The following is a 24962-nucleotide window of genomic DNA, read 5'->3' on the forward strand; positions in this document are numbered from 1 at the left end:
CGTAAATGTGCCGCTGGTAATGGCAATTTGGCAATATACACAGAAAAAATCAAGTTATTGCAAGAGACATTTGAAAGTCGTTTTCATGATATTTCAAAGAAAGAAGACTCTATACTTGCTTTTATAAACCCATTTTCACTTAGTGAACTAACCATAATGAAGATGCCAAGCAATATACAATTGGAACTAATTGACTTGAAAACTCATCCATCATTGAAAATTAAATTTGATGAGCTTTCTTCAGTCCCAAGTGCATCTGACATGATCAAGTTCTGGCAATCGTTACTCCGTGAAAATTTTCCAGAACTGAGAAAATTTGCCAGAACTGAGAAAATTTGCCCAGGGTTTTATATGTCGTTTCGGAACGACATATAGATGTGAACAAACATTTTCTGCCATGAAACTACCGTAATTAAAAGCAAAGCGAGGTCAAGACTTACAGATTTAAATTTGAAAAATGCACTGCTCCTCTCAGTAACAAACTTTAACCCCAAGAATAAAAAAACTGGCGAAAGTAAAACAGCAGCAATAGTCTCGTAAAGGCGGTACTTAAATAAAATTGATCAGTTTTATTTATTATACTTCCTTGCTTAATTTCTATTCATGTGAAGTTGTAAATTGTAAAAACTACATATACGTGTGTTTATATGTGTGTGTATTATAAATTTATATAATTTCAACAAGAAGCGGGCGTGGGAATACAAGAGATTTACGGCGCAACTGAAACATTATGTTTAAAACGTGGCGCATGGTATGTGAAAGGTTGGCCACCCCTGGTCTAGCGACTTGCTTTGAGCAAACTTGCATTGTTGGGTTGGGGTTAAAAACGTATAAGAGAAGTGTGGCATATTACATCATCCATCGGTGGTCACAGAATAATAATAAATCCTTATACCAGGGTAGCCCCTACAAAATGGAACCCATACAATATGTTCCAAATAGACTGGGTTTTGTTTTTTAGGGTCATCCTATATATGTGTGGTACCGAACTACACCCATTACTGATTGCAATGTTAATTGCAGCGTTAATTATTGCGAGAAAAATCTCAGGAATTTTGCTAAAATTCGCGGCACACTTCCAAGACCTTGACGACACACTAGTGTGCTGCGGCACACAGTTTGGGAAACCCTGATCTACAGCATATACATACAGTGCGGTGACCGTACATTTGAACCCATGTGTATATCCGCGGGTTCAATCAATATGCGGGTGCTAAAACCCATGGGTTAGGTTAGTATGGGTACAAATATCCGTAAAACCAAAAAAAATTCCATAGGTGCAATGGCATGCAGGTGCAATTGTCGTGGGTTCAAATGTACGTGGGTTCAAATGTAATGGAACCATACAGTGCATGTATATAGAATGAGTCGGCTTTGTTCGCGCATTCACCCAAATGGCCGTATTACCGACAAAAATATTTAACGACATAGTCTTTTCTATACTCTGCACCTCACGATTAAGCGTGTAGGTGTCCATGGGGTTCAGCTTTGGCGATACAGAATGTATATGTGGATATATCCCAAAACAAGAGGGTAGAATTAAACATAGAAACATTCTCAATTAAACGTTTAATTTCACACGATGATAAAATAAGGGCGCTCCAGAAGTATGTGTACCAATATGGAGGTAACTAATTTTGGTCGCCTTCTTTACATCAAGTTGTCCATGGGAAGGGGGTATATTCACTTGGCTAATACAGACAGTCCCCGAACTTGTGATGAAACTAAAATAAGAAAAATCGAAACAAAATTATGGCCTAAATCAAATTTAAATAAAAATTACATAATTACTTCATATAAATCTTCCAATTTTGGTAACGTATATAATTCTTACTGGCTTCAGTAGAAATAACTACGAATGTTATCGAATGAAGGATATGGTATTTTGAATTGAGAGTGGTGGGTGCCTGAATTAATCTCATCGTAGCGGACATCGTAATACAGACAGTACACGCGTATAAAGTCACATTAGTGACAATGAGTTTGCATTGAAAAAGCGTATATATATATATATAGAAAATGCGTAGTCGCATTTGGAAATATGTGTTTGCATTAGGGAGACTTTTCAGATTGCGGAAGGCTCGTGACAGAATTTGAAGTAACATCTTTTGCTTCAATCATACATTTCCTCGCTTGTTATAATTCCCGAACAGTCTTAATTACTTTAATTTTTGAATTATTAAAAAGATGCACAATCAAATTTCCCACAGCCGGTCCCGAGGATAGCTGAGTCAATAAAGGGCATAACAGGCTACATAATATGCAAATCTCTGGTCCGCATATTTTTGAGCAACTTTGGAGTAGTGCTCCAACGGACGATAGATAGCAAAATTGTAGCAAAATTGGATTGACAAATTCACACAACCATATATATAAATAATGCATTTGGTGTTTATTCGCCTACATGGGTTTTTCTCGTGTAAATTTAATCAAAATTACTCAGCTGAATGAAGCTCTTCTGAGTAAAAACCAAATGTTTTTCTCCGATTAAATGATAAATAAAAGAGAGGGGCAGAAAACATAAAAAAATTAGGCTAATTTTGCGGTTTTTAAAAAACCAAATCTCAAACAAAGTGATTTAGCGATGTGATTATTGTTAGCTCGTAATCAAAGTCTACGTATTATTTAAAGCTGGGAAGGGTTTCATGAAGTAATTATAGATAATATTCTCCAGTGGTGATTCCGGTGATTCTCCAGAGGTTTTGATAAAAATTGTCTTTTTAAAAAGTCTTGTTTATTTTAACTTTGGGGTCACATGCTGTAGTGTTGTTATCTATCTGGACTTTCTGTGTTGAGCACTGCCTTTTTCGCATATTTATAGTCTCGTAAAAATACTTTGTTGGTTTTTTATCCTTCTCCGCTATTTGTACTTTCGACACAGTTTTTAGAAAAGCTTTTTGTTGGAATAGCAGAATTTTGAGGCGATGTATTAGGACATATTTAATGTCATTAAAATAACAACATTTCATCATCATTCAAAACATAGGTCTGAGATACTTCCCTCGTTATCATTTGCTTTCTTTAAAATCACAGCGCAAGCGGTACTAACGCATGTTTAACTGGTGTTTATCATTTGGATGAATTTTGAAGGTTAATTTTAGAATAAGGGATCATCCGGTATTGTTTGCGAACAGAAATTTATGTAATAAGTAAATATAACTGAGTGTACTTCTATTTAACAAAAATACATTTTCTCTAATATATTATGAAGTTGAATCATCCTTTCAATAGTATTTTCTATTACTTTGACTCATTCTTCAAGTTAATTATTGATAATTTATCACACTTTGTGCTATTGTTATTCCAAATTTAAAGAAAGTTAACGATAAGGTGATGTTATACTAAATCGAATCAGATTCGGAAATATTCGAATTGGAACTTTTCAATTCGGAATTCGCTCGAAAATAAAATATTCTAAACTTACATCCCCGGGTTGCCTAACAGTCTACACTACAGGGACATCCTACGACCTACAGCGACATGACAGAACGCGTTTTTCTAACACTTATGTTAAACGGCCAAGTCATGCATAGGTAATGCATAATCAGGGCCGGATTTAACATTTGGCCATTAAAAAACTACACACAATTTTAAATTAAATGTTTACAAATAGTCATTAACCAAAACTCTTACATTTACGCCTCAAATATTTAACGAGCATATCGGTCAACAATTCTCGTTAACACTTTGAGATTGGAATTGCTCGTATATTCTTTATCACATCTATTACAAAATCTTCGGGTGAAATCTGAAATTCCATTAAATTAGGCCATTTTGTTGCGACACCTATTTCAGCGTGCGTTTTGACTGTATAAACGACTAAGGAATATAACGCTTGGATTGACACCAATTCCTGACGTTCGCTTCTTTGGTCCAATGCATTTGAATAAAATATGACACAAAGACACAGGGGTGTGGAACTGTCGGTTTTGAGCAACCGATATGCAGTTTTAAACTTGCATGTGAGTTCGAGGGGTAAAAGGCTTTTTGCAGATATTGCAAAGTTTGTTGCATGAAAAGGTAGCAAAACTACCAAACAGGTTGTCAAAGACAATCGTTACAGTCTTTTATAAATTCAGAAGAAATCAGCTATTTTTAATTTGTAAAATGTGTTAATATCCAATCGATTACCGACCGTTTAAATCATATCTTATTGTTCAATTTTTCATATCAGTTTCAATTTTTTTTTTATTTGCACGGGATAATAATTGCAACATGATGAACTGTTGAAGTTGCAGGCAAATAAACAAACTCGTTATATTTTGAATTTAGTGACTCATAATTTAGACACCGTTTACTTTCTCTAAAATAGCCCATTTTGTTTAAGCATTAAATGTCTGAAATCACCTCTCCAATTTACAAATAATAAACTATATTATTATTACGCTTACAAGAATAATTTTTTAGAGTTCTCAGGTGTCAGATACAATTTACAGTCTGAAATTGCAAACAATACCTACAAATTTTGGTATAAAAGTATTTTTCGAACGATCAGTTGTATACTTGGAAATATTAAAGACTCTCATTGGGAAATAGAAATATCTCATACTTGGATATAGAACAAAAGGATTTCAAATTTGAAGGAAATTAATTACTCTTCATCTGAACTTTTTATGGAATGAATGGCTGAATCATCACCTGAAGGTAATTTCAAGGTTGATGTTTTGTATTTATTGGTGAACATAGTTATCTTTACATTCAACGTTCGTTGTGCGTCTAGCAAACCACAACTGACAGAATCGCTACTGAAAAGATTGTCATTAGCAAATGTATCGAAACGGGCGTTATCGTCTTAGCCAATTTTGCATAACTATTTTCATTTTTTTTACTCTCAACCCCCCCCCCCCCCCCTCATAGATTTTTAGATGAGCACGCTTCAGCTCTTATAGGCGATATGACGCTAGCGCAATTCCAAATGAAAATTACAAGTTTACGGTCGTATGGGCAAAAATTTTCGAAATGAAATTCTGAAACTTTGTGAATGTGTGCCTAACAGAGCCGGATCGCGTTTTAGAGGCCATAACCCATAAGCAGTTCAGATTTTGGTGACCTATATATGAAAAATAATAATAATGAAACTGATGTGTTTCTATCCTGTGAACAATCGAGCTACTACTTCTACTAATAAAACTTTTCAACATTTTTTCCAAGATCTATCTAGAGGTGTTAAAGTTAAAGGCGGGGATTTCCGCGGCTCAGTTTTCGGCGATAAGACTGTCAACAAGACCGTGATCAACAAATATGATCAAGGTAATTCGAATTCTAAAAAATAATCAAAAGTGGTGTATTGTGTTCCCCTACTATTATGTATTCAAAAATATCATTTGGTAGGGTTGTAACATTCTGGATCATTATAACTTAACTCGATCCCGACAATAATCCAACGGCATATACGCTGTAGTATTAGAAGGTTGCAATTTATTTCGCCTAATGATAACTCAGATCTTCGTGAATTTAGTTTTGGAACTTGTGCCTTTGGGGAAAAACTAGAATTAATATTAGATTACTACTCATACCCATCCAATACCTGATGTTTGTTTTAGCCTTGTGATAAATAGCATTGACAATACTTTTACGCTCATCAATTAAAAGCAATGAAAACATTGTGTGAATTATATCTTCCAAAAAATAGGACAATAATTAAATATGGTCACTATTAATGAAGATTTGTATTTAAAATTGGAACAGTTTACTGTATGGTCAAAAAATAGGAACTGGAATGCTTCATGCAGAAATACAGATTCGAAATTTCGTTTCCTTTTCTGTAACATTTCATTATCGCGATGTCGTCAAGATTTATCAATACAGGTTTTAGTTGTTGAACTCAGGAAACGATCTATTTGTATCTAAATAATATCGCTGCTTATAGCATGATATATAGTATGCATTATCGTTTTGATACTGATATTCAATATTCACTACTATTTTTGACTTCCCTTTTTGAATTGGCATTCTTGATTTGATTGTGTATGACCAGTAGGGTTATTTAGTGAAGCCATGGTATTGGATGATATTTATGGCAATCTTTATTTTATTCTTCTATGCCGAGTTGTCGCGTTGGAGTGACACAAAATTTGGTGTGTTGAATATAGATATATAAAAAAATCTTAAATTTTGCTCTCCAACTCCAAACCCTAGCCTATACTGCCAATATAAATGGCATTTTTACCAACTGGATTTGAAATAAAATGCATTCATTGAGTTATTTACTTCTTTTCACAGCCTCTACAAATACGTATGGGGTCGAAGGTGAGATTCAATTGTAAGCCTAATCAATATTTTAGCACGAGTTCAATAATACATAGTGTGACACACACAAGTGTGACATATAGTGACATAACATTTGCACCTGCACCAAGGACATTTGAACTTGCGTGCTTTACCACCCACGGATCCAAGGATGTACATATGCATCCACGTACAAGTAGAACCATGAACGATTGCACTCATATACATTTGCACTCAAGGATATTTGCATCCACGTACATTACATTTTCATAGATTACATAATATAACAAAAGTCCATTTACTGTTTGAATCCTTTACTGTTTTGATATACATTAATCAATGCACATTTATTTAAGTAATAATTTAGTATGAGGACTACTATGCGACAGTGCTTAAATTAAATTAAAAAAAAAAATGAAATATTTTTTGCAAGTATTAAAATAAAAATTCGGATTTACTCGCTATCCAAACAAATGAAAAACTGGCTCGGGGTTTTAGTTTAACGAAATTTTTCCGGTATTAGAGTATTCAATGGTAGCATGCATAGGTAATATTCTTACCTGTTGAAAAGTACTTCGCTGTACCGAGCATGGAATACATACGCTTAACGGGTTAGCAATGTAAATTAAAACACAATCAAAACACAATAGAGGTAATTACCCGAATATTTTATTTAACGAACGTAACTTCGTCTTTCCGCCACCCAAGTGTTTACTCTGGCAGCAAAAACAACAAATTCTAGCGGACTGGCATAAAACTGCCGTTGCGGGACCGCGGAGCAGCGGTTGGAAACCATTGCTGTGAAGTGTAAAGTAACTGCTTGTTGCTATACATTTATTTTTAATTTTCTGGCATTTCTTATTTTTAGGTCACTTCAACTTGACCCCGTTTATCACAGTTTCTGAAGAAAACCCAATCAGCGCTGATTCGCGAATCTTTCGCGCCACCCTGTGTAGTAATGTTGTTGGCGATCGCGAAATTGCTGTTAAAATCTTACGCGATGGCGAGCGCGAACGACGAGAAGCGCAAATTCATTTCGCTGTTCCTCATCATGTAAATATTGTCGAGCGCTTGTTCACTGACACATTCAAGTATCACGGTCAGTCTTGTATTTACATCGCAATGGAGAAGTGCGATCCGTTGAATCTTTACGATTATATTAAGTTAGAAGTCAAAAAGAAGATCCCATTTGAAGCCAATAAATACATATCTTTCACGTTTCAAATTGCTCTGGGGTTAGATTTCCTTCACAGTCATGATGTTCTGAATCGGGATCTTAAACCGCATAATGTGTTGCTTGCTGGAAGTGTGGTGAAGCTTTGCGATTTTGGCTTTTCCAAAACAATACCCAGTGGACATGAAATCACAGTTCAAAGTATGGTTCAGCCTGGGACTGATGGCTGGCGTTCGCCCGAGTTGCTCAAAGGCGCCAAGGCTATTGGCAAAGGGTCTGACGTATATCCTCTTGCGCTGATATTCGGTTATGTTTGGTCACACGGTAAACACGTTTTCGGCAATGACCCCCATTCATGGAATCATTACATAAAACGCAATAAAAACTTGAACCTTGATCAACTGCAAATACCAGACCGCGATCGTGGAAAGTCTTTGCTAAACAAGATGCTGAAGCAAAACCCTTCTGAACGACCAACAACTTCGGAAATCTTGCAGCACGATGTCTTCAAACAACACGGAGCGAGTAAACCTGTTTAATTTTAAATGTAATCAATAATTTTACATAAACTTATTTTTGCTTGCCGATATAATGGTTCAAAGTTCGACAATATGATTGGACAATTGTTGAAGCGATTTATCAAATATTATTATATATATTGAAAAGCGTATTTTAATAAATAACTTTTTATACATATCTGAAAATCCGGAGTGCTCAGAATGGCAGGAATTTTGTTTCACGCATATCGTGTTTTATTTTTATTTCTGAAGGTTACCTCAAAAGAAACGAATCTGTTGCCATCTATGCTAGTATTACCAATACGTCCCAGGACTCTGCCGAGGAAAACAAAAACTTAAAATCAGGTAAATTGATACAATTAATAACTACATAATAGATGACCCTATATTGACTTGGGCTCGATGGATAAATATTGAGATTAATAGACTAGTATCTCACTCTTGAAAATTTCTATATTCGATGTATACAGAATCAATTGCTAAAGAGAAGAAATCTTTTCTGAAGAAGACCATGCGAGCATTTTCCAACTTGAAAAGTTAGTAGAACCTATTATATTTTGTTTGTATACTACCAAGCACAAAACTTTTGCAACATTTTCAAGCGAAAATGACCACAGTGCTGGGAGTTCTCTTAATTTACATCACACAGACAGAGATAGTGTAACTCCTGTTTTAGCCACTGTTACTTGAGCAATTTTGAATTATATCGATGACCGCGTATGAAAATATCTTACTATAGGTTCACCTGATGCACAAAAGGCTACTCCCGCAATAAAACAGGAGGCGCAAGCACTTTCCGACTATGACAAAAGTGAGTCTTGCATTTTTTAAATAGAAGATGAGGAAAGGTCGCAAGCAATCTTTCCAATATTATGGAAAAATTATCAATGACTGCATATGTAAATATCTCATTATAGGTTCACCTGATGCACAAAAGGCTACTCCTGCAACAAAAAATAAAGCACAAGCACTTTTCGACTATGACAAAAGTGAGTCTTGAATTTTTTTAACACAAATCAAGGAAATGTCGCGAGCAATCTCTCCACTATTATCTAAAAATACTGATAAAAACATCAAAGAGACACTGCCATGAAAAATACATATAAAACGATACAGTTCTCCACACTGTTGAGAAAAGAGCTAGGCAAAAAAGAATTCCACAAAGTGAAAGTTATTGTGAAGAATTTCAGAATAAAATTGCATATTGGAAGCAGAAATCAATACCGTGTATGATAATAAAAACTATCGACTGTAGACGGCGGGGTTTTTAATGCGAAAATAAAACATACAGGCTAGAAAAACTAAAGCGTAAGAAATTCCCAAGTGAGAAGGTCTCCGTTATAACACCGCTCATTAAAAAAAAGACTTTTTCAATGGATACTAATTTTTCTGTTGCGTGAAATATTCAATCCAGGATCGATGTGAGCATTCAATGCGTCTTGCAATTTTAGTTTAATTGTGTTTAATGTAACACACGGTTGTGTCGAATTGCGATAAAATAAAGGTATTGTTACTCTAAAACTGATTCCTGGTAAACTGTCGGATTATATTTAATTTTGATTTGATCCTGCGATTTTGTCAAATTCGAACCGTTCCAGCAAAACTGGTTGCCACTTATATATATATATTTGAGATACCGCCTTTGGAAAAATTCCACGATCCGCGATAAAGTCCCGAATAGTACAATTTATTCCAGTACGATAAAACTGATTATTATACTCTATAGACTAGAGTCTATTCTATATACTGGTTTATATTCCAGAAAAATCAAGTGTGGCCCGGCGGCAATTCAGGAATATATAAGTGACTATGGTATAGTTTCCATAGCCACGAATCATACATGGTGTACGCCTACGGAAACTTTGGCGATCAACAATTTTCGATAAAATCCCAAATAGTACAATTTATTTCAGTACGAGGAAACACTGACTTCGATATAATTTTCAAAGTCACGGACCCACCATACATAATGTGCGCCTACGGAAATTTCGGTGATTCGGAAACTTGTGGACGTTTCGTTTCATTTTTGGTATTTTCTAAGACCGATTTTAGTTGCGCATTACTTTTTTTATGTTCAGTCAATAATTTAGGTTACGGATTCACGACATCATAAATATCCGCTCCACGAAGTCAGTAATGATAACATCGATCGCTTAAAATTTGGCGGTTAAATGACAAACGGTGTAATAAGGAAGTCCAAAGTCGACGCAAGCGATGGAACTCGGAGTGAAAGCAATTTGTACTGTGAATTCACTCATTAATAGTTGTCTTTAACATCTGCTGCCAATGTGAAAGCACAATTCAGCCGAATATATAAAGAAATAAACTTTCGTGTCCAGCGTTGCGTAAGAAATAATACTAGTAAAAACAGAGTGGGCGAGGAAACTTCATGATGTCGATCGCTTTTAAAAAATACCATCAACGATTATGACAAACGTTAAAACGCCCCGTTGTCACCGCCATTTCATCTTCTATTAATTTCTAAAAGGAGTTTTACATTAAAAATATTCATTATTTTGACTATTCGGTATTCGTTGAAAATATTCGAATTATTCGATTCGAAAAAATATTCGATTTTGCCCATCCCTAGTTCCGACTGGCAGTCGCAGCCAGTAACGATCTAAACGTGTTATGTTAAAATGAAAGCTCTCTAAAGTAAACTTATTATTAACACATATTCATGTTCTTATTATCAAACTATATAAGCAACAGTTATTCCTGTGATATGTGTTCTAGGTAATGTTTAGGCCATAATTGTATTCCGTTTTTCCTTATTCTAGTTCTATCACAAGTTCGGAGACTGTGTGTGTTACGCTCGGTACAAGGCCCTATTCAAGCAGCCACTAATATCTAACAATATTGTATACTTTCCTGAAGACCAATATCTTTTCGGTTCGGCATTGCCTATCACTTTATTACACCTGGGTGTGTTGGAAGCATGGTATTTGAACCTGAGATGTGTAATCCGCGATGCTAACAAAGTAACTTCTCGCCCTTCTCTCCTTATAAATATTGTTTGACGGACGGTTGGTTTATTTCATGGCTTATATTTGCCTTATAATGTACATGCGAAATTGTCCAATTTTAAAAACCATATGTTAAAACCCATAACCGTAACACGGGTAGAAGCATAGGTTATTATTTATCAACATTCCTCTTGTAGAGTGTACATTTCTTATGTCTTATCTCTGTGGAGTACATTTCATAAAGTACTTCCGTGGTATGTGAATCAAGATGGCGGACACCGGAATGTAGTATGTGTACCAGTGCTATTGTGCTTAGAACCCTGAAAGCTGAATCACGATTTGGAAAGATTTATACACCAAATTCCCATAGTAGAGGGGGTTTACCACCTCCTGATTTCACAAAAATCTAAATAAGTCACAAAACACGATGCGAAAGCTGGATATTGGAGCATCAAACTTGAACCTATTCCTAAAAAATGAACAACATTTAGAACAATATGTGGAAGGTTTTCCTTCGTTCGCTTACCATTTGTTTCAGAAAAGAATGGATGTAATAATTGAACAATGTGTAAGATGTGTTGAAATATCTGATGATACTGTTATTCATGACTCAACTGAGGCCGAACATGACTAACGCTGCTTGCATTTACGAAAGTGGCATGGCACGAAAAGACAAACGTAAGTTCATTTTTGGAAGAAACTACACTGACAAAAGAATTTTTTTAGACCCTAAAAAATCAAAAGACATTATGAAATTGCAGACTGCTTAAGATAAACACGACCTACAAAAATCCATTGAAATGGCAACATTTTTGGCATGTTATATGCCTTGCCAAGTTTATCTAAGAAATCTACAATACTCGAAGATACGTTAAAAAAAGATATTACAATACTATGATCCAAAATCGTCAGTAAATTTAGACGTGGATTGGTTCACAGAAGACTTAGAACATGACATGTTATATATTTACTTGTGTAGCCACGGAGCTATGAAATTTGCTAGCAAATACTCAGTATAATTACAGTAGCCTAATATTGAGGTAAAATGGAAAAGGGATGATACTTATAGATACACTGTCAAGGTTGCCAAACTCTGAGTAAAGCGCTGACATTGATCTTGATAGTCGAGTATAGAGTAGCCTATCATATGCGAATCTTCAAATGTGTAAGTTGATATGTTGAATTTTTTATTTAGTTCAAGTTCAGATCCTAGAAGTAACTTCGTGATCCTGTTTTAAAATCTCTTATGCCACATATTATATGAAGGCTGACCTGAGGATATATATTCTGTTTTCTGGCATTGTGTTGTCTGGTACTTGTCGCTTTATTGTATGCTTGTCGTTTTGTTTAAAGTATTTGGTTGTGTTGAGATTGTTTATTAATAAATAAAATAGCATAACTTGAAGTGAACATTGAGAAGAAACTTGACGTCAGACCATATTGGAAGATATTCTGAACTCGGATATTTATTTCATAGACTGCCGGTACGCTATCTCAAAGGTTGGACTGAATACCAAGATGGTTTGGCTGATACATACAACAGTTCACACCTAACCATGTTGTTTTAGAGCTCAAGTACGAAAAGTTGACATGCTTATTTATTGCACGTCACGAATATTTGATTAATTATCCTATAAGATTTGACATATATACACTCTTCTTTGTTTTAATTCTTATACTGTCGTGCTTTCTATAAATTTCTAGTGGTTTCCTAATTAATGAATTTCATTTGACTTGACCTCAATGTTTACGAGTCTGGTGCGAGTCTACTGGCGATGTTTTCAGAAATGCCGAACAGAACTCAGTAAAAATATTGAATCGTTTGTAGTGCGTTTGCGTGAATTACCTCATACATGTGATTTTACTGATGCTGCCCGTGATATAAAGAACGATTTATTTCCGGGGTTGTGATTCTAGAATTCGCCCTAAAGCTCTACAACAGCGTGTCTGATAAGTTTAATGCTGCTTGGTGTTTTGGTGAAAAGTACCATACCACGAGTGTGTGCCGATTGAAGAGAAAATATCCAGGAAAAACAGTATCAAAGTATTTGACCACTTCAAGTCTGGTAGTCTCATCTTTTATGGGAATACCTTTTGATTACTCATTGGGTCATTTGATTTATACATACATTGTGAAACACAAAACACACAACAACCTGCTAATGCCTAATATCTGTCTTAAGTATAAAAAGGTAAACTTACTTAGTGACTGACTTTCAACGGTACGATATTGATTTTTTACCAAAGCCCACAAGTTTTAGAGATTCCCAGTTAGCCGAAAAAAGCTCGTTTACTTGTGATCACTTAATCTGTCCATAAATTATTATGTTTATAAAACCGGCCTGTCGATTTTTTTCGGATTGATTTTGCCAAATCTGTCGGTAGGGCTGAGATACAAATAAGGACTCGGCCTGGCTGAGAAAACGTGCCGTATAGTAACAGACGGCATCAACTCAGATGTGCGGCGCGGCGGTGTGGCTCAATGGCGCGGCAGTGTGGCTCAACGGGCTAAGCGTCAGGAATACGCTCCCCACCGCACCTCTAATTACTCTGCGTGGGTTCGCAGGTTCGAATCCCTTGCAGGGATGGTTATGTGCGAGAGGATTGCTGGACTCCTCGCCGTCGTTGGGTGGTTCACGTAACCGCTGGTCGGTTACGGCTTCCTCCACCACCAAGTCCATGTTTCCGGAAAAAAAAATATATAACTAATCCCATACCCGACTTGGAATGGTAACTGGACGAGAGACCGTGGTTCGCCATATGGATAAGCCGTCTTATCGGCTTTCCTCTCCCCCGGGATAAATATGTAAATCCTATCCTATGTGAATCCACTTCTTATCTGTAAACTGCCGTGGTCCCGTTTTGTAGCTGCAGCCAATCGCCAATTCGAGTTCATAATAAATACAAACGATCTTGATCCTATAACCCGTTGATACTTTCGTGCAAATAATTGTAGTAAGTATTTATTTTGATAAATTACAATCTGATAATCCCATTGAACTCTACGATGCAATCTTGATTGCATGGATCCGACCGTCGTCGGGTGCGGACGTGTCAGCTGGAAAAGACTAGTGAATGCTACGCGTTATATGTTTCGGTATCTGTATCTCCACTATCTCGTAATATCAACATCAGCAAAGCTCATCCACTCTATTCCGTCACTTGCTCGTGGGACAGAGAAGCTATATCATTCGTGGAACACGTTGGGAAAACTGGTGTATTCGTGAGTTATAATTTATTATTGGATCAGACATTCGTTATCGAATTTAACATTTCCTATAGTACTATCAAAAATAAGTACTGGGTTGTTGGTTGTAAAGGCGTTGAGACTGGCTCACCATGTCATCTGCTAATGTCGACATGGAATGCCAGTCAACAACATACAAGCGAAGATTGGCTGATGACAATGATGATTCGAGCAATGTAAGCAAAGTTAAGATCAATGTGCAATGTGATACCATCAAACAAAACCACCGAGAACCTGCTATTGAACAAACGAACTCTCAACAACAGGTGGATTTCACAAATCTATGTGTGCTAATTAAAGCTACTAAGGCAGGCCGTCAATTGCGATCATATAATCCGCTCGTTGTATCGGATTCTCTAAAGAAATTAATAGGTGAATGCGAAAGCACCCGTCCATTACCTTCTGGCGACTTGCTCGTAAAATGCGTCACAACGAAGCAATTTAGCGCCTTAATTGCATGCAATAATCTAGGAAACGCTTCAACGTCGATCCCCGTCAAAACAGAAAAATACCTGAGTCGAGATTTTTCTGCACAGTGCGTTATCAAACACGTTCCAGAAGATTTGACAGACAATGAGATAGCTTGCTTCCTTGCTAAATTCCGCGTTGTACAAGCAAAGCGACTAAAACGTAAAACAAGCTCGGGCTTTGAACTTTGCTCTACGGTCTTATTGAATTTCAGCACAAATATTGTGCCTTCTACGGTTGAGATTGGATACCTGAGGTTCAAGACCCATGAATATAACCCACCTCCGATACGGTGTTTCAATTGTAACAGATATGGGCATATTGGTAAACATTGTCGCGGTAAGAAGCGCTGCACCCGCTGCGGCGGAGAACACGAACAAGCATCATGCAATGCTACACCACATTGTACAAATTGCGGTCTTTCTCATAGTGCTGCATATGCGGGATGTAAGAGATATAAAGAAGAAGCTCAAATTCAGATTATTCGTAAAAACAAAAATTTAAACTACTCCGACGCTCGCGAATCTATATATCTTGCAAGAAAGAAAGCATCTGGCCAAGTAAATAAAAATCTTTTTCTGTCCCAGGATAACTTCCCGTCTTTAAAAACAAAGAAAAAACAAGACAGTTGGGTCTCCACACCATTCATCAGTCTGGCAGAGAAAACACCACGCCATACCAGAACGCTAGAAACTGGTAGTACTGACATTTCTCTAGATAGCAGTGACCAACATTCCAGGACATCCGATCGACAACGACAAGGAGATATCACCCATTCTTTATCTAAATCTGACCAATGACATTAAACAACATGATGCGCAACTCCGGCATTTTTGTCCGAAGATCGTATTCGATAGCACGCTCCAATGCACATACTTGACGAGACGAAAACGATCGGATGTGTGCTGCTTTCGAGGCGTAGTACGAATGGTGTTCGTGCCTGCTTTGACAGTTGTTGTCGATTTTAATGATATTTTTGAAAGTTGGGGTAAAAAGAAATCGGTAAAAGGTAAGGTGAATACTATTGTTGTATATCACACCCGGGCATCGCACTGTTAAGTACATGTGGGAAAGCCAGCCTTTGTCATATACTACGAAGTTATTAATTCAGTACGGTACGTAGTTGCCCATTTGCCGAAATTACATATTTACTTACCCCTTATGGTTTCAAATAGTTCATGCACCTCCAGTTAGATTTTTTTTAATCAGTGAGGATATATACTCATTGTTGATTGCTGCTCATTGTAACATACTATTGCGCATTCACTTTTATTTGCGTATTGAATCAAAGTGTTAACAAGTTCACCTATCATTTCACTCATACCGGTCTATATTGTATAGTCTGATTTCTCAAGTATTTGGAGCCACGAATGCTTGTAATTTTCTGACTAAACCCTTTTATTAGTTGGTTTATATACCAAATTCAGTAAAATATTTTTTACATAAAACATGAGATATTGGATTTATTAGCTTTTCCATTCTAAATCATATAGACTGCTTCATTTATTCTTAACGAAAATTAATAAATCTCCTCTCTTTCTTCAGATGTGAAAGTTGTGGACAAACCTGTCTAAGCATTGTGAGACTCTTGCAGTACAAGAGGCAATAGCAGAAATAGTAAGTATATCAATCAAGAAATTAAGCCGACATAAAGCAAAACTTTCAACTATTCGTCTAATCTCAATTTCCTATTTTTATTCACAGGACAACTATAGCAGACGGGGAGATATCAGAAGTCTGGCGACATATCAGTGACAGTGTGATTCCAAGAAATATAATGTTTGCAATAGAAAAACAACCTATGGGGGCATGCAAAGACATTTGACCCTCCGGTAGAGTTGTTTATGGCCCCACCCACATCCTGCAGGGCTTGAGGAAAATAACTAAAAATTCCAAAGCGTAAGATTGCATAAGCGGTCTTATTTGTAAAAAGGCACAAAACACGCCAGACATACTTAAAACAGCTTTGGAAATGAGGATTACGGGTACCTCACTGCACCTGTGTTATATTTGGTTCATCAACTTTTGGTAGTACTATAGAAGAAATTCCGGAAGGGGTATAATCATCATTCATGATAAAATACTATCATATATTTTTTGAACAACTTCAATCTAGACCAGGGATCTCAAACTCGCGGCCCCAGAGAACTTCCAGTGCGGCCCTCGAACGCTTAACAATAATTGTAATAGTATTTTGGAAGTTTTATTTTATCTAAATGTAATAGATTTTTCAAACCTTCTAAAGTGAAATTGATTATTCACACAGAAAACAATTTACTGAAAGTAGTTTTGGAATATTAATTTTTTTTGTCCACATTTTGAACCAATTAAGAATACACATCAAGCTAGCAAAAGAATACTTGAATAAGACACTTGAGTGATTAAATTAAACGCAAAGTACATGAAGACGGTGGCATTTTCGAAGAAAATGGGAGTTGTAACATTTCTGCTCTTCACAAAATTCTGAAGCACATTGTTTAATTTGTCATATTTCCATCAAAACAATCAAAAAACACAATAAGCTCAGCAGTCAATATGACAAATTCGAAGACCAACTTCGAACAGAAAATTTCCATGTGTTTGTATATTAATATAATTATACAACGACTTAGTTACTAAAAATCAATATCAATAATAATTCAAGCAATCCTATGCCACGCAATGTAGTGCGAAATGTCTTGTCGAAAAAATCTGTCATTTGTTTTTCTACTGATCTATACATGAAATGATAAAAGTAACTTTTTTACATTACTGGAATTGATTAAACATTCGTAAAGATCCAGATAAACCCATGATCATGTGGCCTCGTTAGTTAGAGTTGGTACTATAAAATCATTTCAGACTGGCCTTAGTATGCTGGTGACACAAAAAAGATGCCTAACGCCAGGACAAATGTAATTATTAAAACATTGAGTTTATACTGTAGTATTTTTGTTAATTTTAGGTTCATATATTTAGATTAAGTTATTTTTAGTGTATGTATTATTCTTTCCTTATTCAAAGCTTGTTCAAAAATGATTTTGATGGTTGTACATAGAATTTTACGATTTTTTATAATAAATACTGTAACTTGCAAATGTTGCAATAATAGTGGAATGCAAATATTAATATGTAATTGCATTTGAAATTGAAGAAAATAATAAAACTTAATCCAACTGTTTAGTTGCATCACAATATATGTCACAAACTAAAACTATCTTAAAAATATCTTTTAAGTATACATTATCAAAAACTGTTTGCGGCTCTTTTTACAATTTTCAAAATGCAATGCGGCTCTCGAAAACCCATGAGTTTGACACCACTGATCTATTCTAGACGATTCAAGCATTGCTTTGGGAAATTATATCACTTCAATTAAATTGAAATAATCTCGCTATATTAAATACAAAATCGTTGCTATCATAAAGGTAAACCAATTCAGCCACTCGAAATATATTGGCCTTCACAAAGCAATGGAGGCAAAATTGAGAGTTCATGAGCTATGAACATTTGTTCTTTTCTTTGTCTTGAACTTTTCATACTCCACAGCCCCTATTATTTTTTTTAATTTTAATTACCATGTGGTGGTCATACATATCTTTAACTTGTATTTTCTGTCATGATGTATTATCTCAATGTGCCAAACTATTAATTAGTGTGCATATTTTGCTTCCAGATGACATAAATGTATTGTCATGTTTATTACCTCAGCTTGGAGTATTGACAAGAAAAAGGTGCCAGTAAATTAGGTAAAAAAATTTTCAACTCATTGTTATAATCAGAATTCACAATCAATAGGAATTATAAACAGCCAACAATCAGTGAGAATTATATGCGAAATCCCTCAGAATAAATTTGTCTAAAATCGGAGGAAGGCAAAAAATATAGGTAGTTTCCATCCACACAAGCATTTCAAGAAGACTTGCTCGAGCCAAACTAAATGAGCATCGTCAGGTGATCGGTAAGGCTGCAAGTTGAATTCAGCCCTGCAACCTCCTGCATAGAAGATAATATTAATTAGTGGGCTATGAGCTAAATTCCTAAATTTAAACAAACCTATTTACGATGCATTATGTACCAGCAATGTTACCTACGATTAACTGAATATGTAATATGTCTTATAAATTCACCTACAAAAGCAAGTTCGATAGGTGCAAACTTTGTGTTATGGAATTGTATCGCAGCACAGTTTTGTATGACACCCTCTTTAAATGAAATTTCAATGATTAAGCGCAAACATTAAAATTACTAACTTTGAACTTTGTCATTATCTGCACAATGTTCCACACAAATCTTTCCGCTATCGCGTTTGTAATCTTCTCTGATAAAAAAAAAACGTCTATGATGTCCAGAATTGCTCTTTACAGCTTGCCTGTTATTCCAGCTTTCCAAGTAAGCAAAACTTCTTAGATATAGAGATTATTTTGTTTCGTTACAGGCGCAAAAAGACAGGTACTACACGTAAAAAAGACGCCGAGTAGCAAAAGCGAGCGGAAAACGGACGCGAAAGGCGACGAGAAATACGTGCATTGGTGCGTATCATGAAATATAATGTTTCGCCTGTAGTCTTACGGAGTGACGTCAGAGTTGCCTATCATGTTGTTTAATGTCATTGATCTGACCAATCACAGGCAGAGCGTCTTGATATAAACGAAAATGTGCCAAAACAAAGACCACAAATCACTGTAGATCCCATTCAATTTTTCGCATTTTTAACTGAGGTTATACAAAACACTATAGTTGCTAGTTCGAAAGGAGAAAGTGTTGACATATCTTCCATAATATCCATGTCAGCCGGAAAACAATTTGGATTTGATTTAAACAGTGTAACGCTTCAGTACATGGCTTCTGACGAAATTTAATGGCGGAACTTGAGGAAATTTCTTTTTGCGTACTACAGTGGAACTGTAGGAGCATATACAGAAAATTATACGAATTTAAGAAGTATATATATAATTTAGAAAAGAAACCAGATATAATCCTACTACAAGAAACTCATTTAATATCAAAGTACTCACCTTCTTTAAAAGGATATTCAATAATAAGAAAAGATAGATCAATAACAGGAGGTGGCCTGGCTATTATAGTTAGAAACTCGTTACCTTACAGAGAGATCTCTTGGAAAGCACCATCACCTGTTGAAGTACAATGCATAGAAGTACATGAACATAGATTTGTCAATGTATATATACCTCCGGGAAATATTTTGAATCAAAGCCATTTCAAATTCATCCGAGACTTTCCATGTAGATCAATGTTCTTTGGAGATTTTAATGCACATCATCGGATGTGGATCAGCTCCATGACAAATTCACGGGGTAATATGCTCATGGATGCCGTAGAAGAAAATAATTTAGTAATACTTAACACTTCCCAACCAACAAGAATGAACATATCCATGAGAGCTATAAATAGGTGGTCTCTATTGGACCTATCGATTGCTACGCCTGATATTGCTTCGAAATGTCGCGCGGTTGTCACTGACCAGTTCATCGGGAGCGACCACTGCATAATTTTAACCTATCTTCGAGTAAAGTTCTCTCATAAAATACAATTTTCATCCTGGTCGCTGAAGAAAGCTGATTGGAATAAATTTCAATTAAAATGCATAGACACAATCAATGATTTACTGATATCAGACGACGTAGAAGTTTTTAGTAATAACATATCACATCGCTTGACTGAAGCGGCTCAACAATCCATCCCTTATACCAAAAATATCAAAAACAAATCGCCAGTTCCTTGGTGGTCATCGGAATGTGATAAAGCTGTTAGATTAAAAAGAGCATCATATTTAAAAATGAAAAGAACGTGGAATCGGAGTGACATAATAGAATTTAAAAAGCGCAGAGCGGAATGTAGACGGATAATTCTAAAAACCAAAAGAAATAGTTGGATACAATATTGTAATTCGTTGAATAAGCAGAGTAGTCTGTCAACAGTTTGGAATGTTGTCCGAAGCTTCACCGGCACTTCCTGTCATAATAATATACCTACCATACATGACGCCGCTGATAAAATTTTAACAACTGACTTGGATAAGGCTAATATGCTGGGATCTGTGTTTAACTCGGTTAGTAGTACTGATAACTACTGCCAAGGATTTATTTCGCGAAAGGCAGAATTTGAAAGGAACACTTTTAGATCTATTTCAATCGAAAGCAACTTTTCTAGCGAAATTAATACAAATTTTTCAATAGAAGAGTTAAAGTTGGCATTGGCATCGAAAAAGAATACGTCCCCTGGTGAAGACGGAATATGTTACGACATGATCAAACACCTTCCCGACATTTCGATGAAGACACTTTTGTCATTTTATAATAAATCTTGGGCGTCTAGCTATGTTCCAAGCAAATGGTTGCATTCCACTATAATACCCATACTTAAATCTAATAAACCGGCTACCTCGCCAAATTCCTACAGACCTATAGCTTTAACCAGTCATCTTTGTAAAATTATGGAAACTATGATAGCAAAAAGACTACAATGGTTTTTAACTAAAAATAATATATTAAGTGATGATCAAGCAGGTTTTCGTCGTGGAAGATCTACAACTGACAACATATTATGTTTGCACGATGAAGTGTATAAAGCAATCAATAACAAAAGACATGTCGTAGCCGTTTTCTTAGATATCCAACGCGCTTACGATATGATATGGCGTAGTGGACTCATCTCGAAGTTACACGCACTCGGAATTCGAGGACGTATGCTCGTGTGGATAAAATCTTTCCTTCGAAAAAGAACTTTTCAAGTTCGTATCGGATCCACTCTATCCAGAATATTCGAACAAGAAAATGGAATTGTGCAAGGCAGTGTGATCAGTCCCATTCTTTTTTCATTAATGATTAATGATTTACCCGCTAACATAGCGGCATCAGTATGTAAATTTTTTGCAGACGACGGAGCAATCTGGGAATCGGGCCTACAAGTTAGGAAAATAGAAGCTTCAATCCAATCATCTTTAGACGTGATAAGTACATGGTGTCAACAGTGGGGTTTCACAATTTCAAAAGCGAAGTCAACAGCCATGGTTTTTACCAAGGCACGACGAATACACAATATTAGATTGAAAATGAGTGGACAAGTGCTTCCAGTAAAATCAGAGTTTAAATACCTGGGAATTATTTTTGATAAACGTCTGTCTTACAAACATCATATTAACTACATATATGAGAAATCTCTGAAAAGAATAAACATTTTAAGGCTTCTTACGGGTACATCATGGGGCGCCTCCAAGGAAGCCCTCATCGCTTTATTTCGATCAATAATAAAACCTATTTATGAATATGGAATGGAAGCTTACTTTTTTGCTCCTAATTCCTACCTGAAAAAGATATACTTAATACAAAGCCAGTGTTTAAGAATATGCTGTGGCGCTATGAAAAGTACCTCCATTTTAAGTTTATTAGCAGCTACGGGAGAATTACCTTTACATATCCGACATCTGCAGCTTTGTCTCAATTATAAATTGAACCTCATCTCTATAAATAATCATCCTCTAAAACATATAATTGGAGAATCTTGGCAGGAATACTTTCCCGATTCACCTCTTTCCAAAACATTTAACATGTTGACAAGTTCGAATATTTTCAACAATTTGGAAGTATCGAGATATCCAGTGTATTACGATGCTCCATGGACGATAGAAAAACCAGATGTTGATTGTGAACTCGTCAATATACTAAAACCGGTTGCAACAAACAATATCAAGGTTGTGAGTAATGATTATATTCAATCTATCTTTGAACATTATACATATGTTTACACTGACGGATCTAAAACAGAGGAAGGAGTTGGCTGTTCTTTTTACGTGCTACAGAGTGAAACTAATATGACCTTTTCATTACCACGAACCCAAACGTCATACACTGCCGAACTTTATGCAATAAGCATGGCAATGGAATGGATAAGCATAAATCGCCCTTCCTCAGTACTGATTCTTTCGGATTGTCTTGGCGCACTTAAAAGTATCGAATGTTTCAATAGTTCATCTCACCATCTGGTTGCGCGAATAATTTGTATACTTATTAATTTGAGAAAAGAAGGTATCAACGTCAAATATATATGGATTCCAGGTCATGTGGGCATATTGGGAAATGAAAGAGCGGATCAGCTTGCAAGATCGTGCATTGGAGACGCCGCTATCGACAATATCCCACATACAGTACAAGAGGCAAAAACTGTAATTAGAAGTATAAGTTTGAATAAATGGAAATTTGAATACCAATCGTCGACCATCGCATCACATTTCAAAATGTTCATTCCGACAGCAGATTCATATCCGAACCTTTCTCTAACGCGATATCCCCAATCAATTATATTCAGACTTCAGACTGGACACTGCAGGCTCTCCCACCATCTTTTTAAAATAGGCTGTCACCCACATGGCGAATGCGATACTTGCTCTGTACAAGAAACTGTAGCCCATTTTTTACTATTTTGTCCAAAGTATATTAATGAAAGAAATATTTTAATAAATCATGCACGTAGTTTAAATATTCCATTTCGAATTAAATACCTACTGTCTGATCCAAAAGTTATTCCTTATGTAATTAGGTTTGTTTATTCAACCCGCAGGTTAATATAGACATAACTTATATACGTATATAATTTTCCGCGTGGCTTATATTTTACACTAATTCCGTATCGTAGGGAATTTTGAAATTTATTTTGAAGTAGCGTGTTACTTACACTATGCTGTACGGCTTTTGTGGACCTGTTTTTTGTCAGAAAATTATTTTCAGTCTGGCGCACATAATCCTGGTAATTAAAAGCGCCATAACTTTTAATAATAATAATAATAAAGCTCATCCACTGGAATTAAAGAAGTTTATGGATAAAAGATTGGATTTAAAGGTAAATGGTGGACGATCTGTTACGAGTATACTGCGAGGTTTCGATCCTTTTATGAATCTAGTCGTGGATGATGGAACAGAGCGTAGAAAAGATGGGATGACTGCACCTGTTGGAATGGCTGAATGGTGGTTGTTCGTGGAAATTCGATATTGGTGTTGGAGGCATTGGAACGGATACAATGATTTTAAACTGAACTAATCGAAAACGACAAAAGAACCCAACACCCCAATCCATGATTTGTGCATAGACTGCTATGGAACATCCAATCCATTTAACGAGCTTGTTTTCTAGTAAAAAAAATTGGTAACGGTGTTACTTTTGCAATATAATTGAACTAGGCCCACAACAGCATCATTTTTCGGCAGCGAGTGTTCTTTAATCCATATATCTATAGGAAAAGCACATACACGTCTCACATTTTAATTTGAATTTATAAGATATTGCCCGATGTCACATCGTGTTTTTGTTTTTTTTATTGTGTTCTGACTGTTTTTGGGGGACGGGCACGTTCTTGTACGTATTTAACTTTATTATTAAGTTATGCCCGTCCTCCAGGTCCTCTGTATTTTGTTTGTCCCTTTGTTGTTGTTTTGTGTTTTGTTAGTATCAGAGTGACCAAATAAAATTGATTGATTGATTGAATGGATAAACATTGCGCATTATAATTGGAAATGACATTTCCCTTTTGACCCTCGTAAGAGTGGTTTCGCGAGTTGGCACCTGTAAAATGGGGTATTTATTTCAAACCATAATTCTGATTCATAGCATTCAACATTGTGTTTTTTAAAAGTACCGGTGCAGAATTTTAGCTCAGTTTATCACAGCTATTTATACACTAATTTTTGATTACTGCAATTAAACTGAAACCCCTAAGAAGACAAAGTGATCATTGAATTATTTGATATATGTTCAAATATGCGAAACACAACTGAAAACTAATGAATAGAATTCAAAAACGTGAAAATGAGACACAGTTAATGTTTAGGACCACGCTTGGTAATCTGTCTGAGCAACGATTAACGTACCTGAGCGAGAAAACTATCTGAGCGGATGCGAAACCACGTCTCTTTTTGCATCTTGCTGATTGGCCAATGTCACGAAGTAAACGAGGAAGTCGATATAGTTTGTGTTTTGTAATATTTATGAAATAAATATTTTTTGGGTATTCCCTGCAGAGTAAATTCAAAGATTGAAGTCATTATTTGATGGAGCAATGAAATACCTTTTCGTGTAACAATACCAGCCAATCTTTGAAAATCCTGGCCAAATATTACCCTCTGGAAAAGTTAAGGTCAAATGTTACCACATTAGGCGCGTCTCCAAATTCCGATGTGTAAACGGTTGCGAAGGAAGCTGCAGTCGTTGAGGTTTCCGACCGTCATTTTTTTCTAAAGGCTGAGCACACGTAACATGTAGGAAAGCGATACCTCAGTGCTTTAACCACAATCTGTCCCAGATATTAAGTGTAAAGTTGTCGTTGTATCAGTATTTTTTATTAAACATTAACCTTCTGTAGTAGTATT

The 24962-nt window shown here is 35.9% G+C and overlaps 2 protein-coding genes and 1 long non-coding RNA gene across 3 annotated transcripts; all 3 read left to right on the forward strand.

Annotated features, from left to right (window-relative positions):
* Positions 1–4411: 4411 nt before the first annotated feature.
* On the forward strand, positions 4412–11520 carry LOC120339181 (interferon-induced, double-stranded RNA-activated protein kinase-like). The gene is made up of 9 exons (XM_078116594.1): positions 4412–4644; positions 5152–5250; positions 6223–6249; positions 7097–7927; positions 8173–8265; positions 8391–8456; positions 8660–8731; positions 8838–8909; positions 11378–11520. Exons 1-9 carry the CDS (start codon positions 4623–4625, stop codon positions 11518–11520), a joined length of 1425 nt encoding a protein of 474 aa, XP_077972720.1. The 5' UTR covers positions 4412–4622.
* A 2705-nt stretch (positions 11521–14225) lies between these two features.
* LOC144427410 (uncharacterized) lies at positions 14226–15193 on the forward strand. Its single transcript, XM_078116595.1, has 2 exons — positions 14226–14940; positions 15189–15193. The coding sequence occupies exons 1-2, from the start codon at positions 14226–14228 to the stop codon at positions 15191–15193; spliced, it is 720 nt and encodes a 239-aa protein (XP_077972721.1).
* A 203-nt stretch (positions 15194–15396) lies between these two features.
* Positions 15397–16423, forward strand: LOC144427130 (uncharacterized). The gene is made up of 3 exons (XR_013477757.1): positions 15397–15610; positions 16147–16218; positions 16306–16423. It is a non-coding gene; the product is annotated as an uncharacterized LOC144427130 (long non-coding RNA).
* The last annotated feature ends 8539 nt before the right edge of the window (positions 16424–24962 follow it).

Source organism: Styela clava, chromosome 9, assembly GCF_964204865.1.
Source record: "Styela clava chromosome 9, kaStyClav1.hap1.2, whole genome shotgun sequence".
NCBI lineage: Eukaryota > Metazoa > Chordata > Ascidiacea > Stolidobranchia > Styelidae > Styela > Styela clava.

What these genes read in the sequence shown, in the direction of transcription:
- LOC144427410 (XM_078116595.1), top strand. Translation starts at nt 14,226, where the DNA reads ATGTCATCTGCTAATGTCGACATGGAATGCCAGTCAACAACATACAAG.
- LOC120339181 (XM_078116594.1), top strand. Translation starts at nt 4,623, where the DNA reads ATGGCTGAATCATCACCTGAAG. An exon ending in AAATACGTATGGGGTCGAAG is followed by an intron (nt 6,250 to 7,096) that starts GTGAGATTCAAT and finishes TCTTATTTTTAG; the next exon opens with GTCACTTCAACTTGACCCCG. An exon ending in CTTCAAACAACACGGAGCGA is followed by an intron (nt 7,928 to 8,172) that starts GTAAACCTGTTT and finishes TTATTTCTGAAG; the next exon opens with GTTACCTCAAAAGAAACGAA.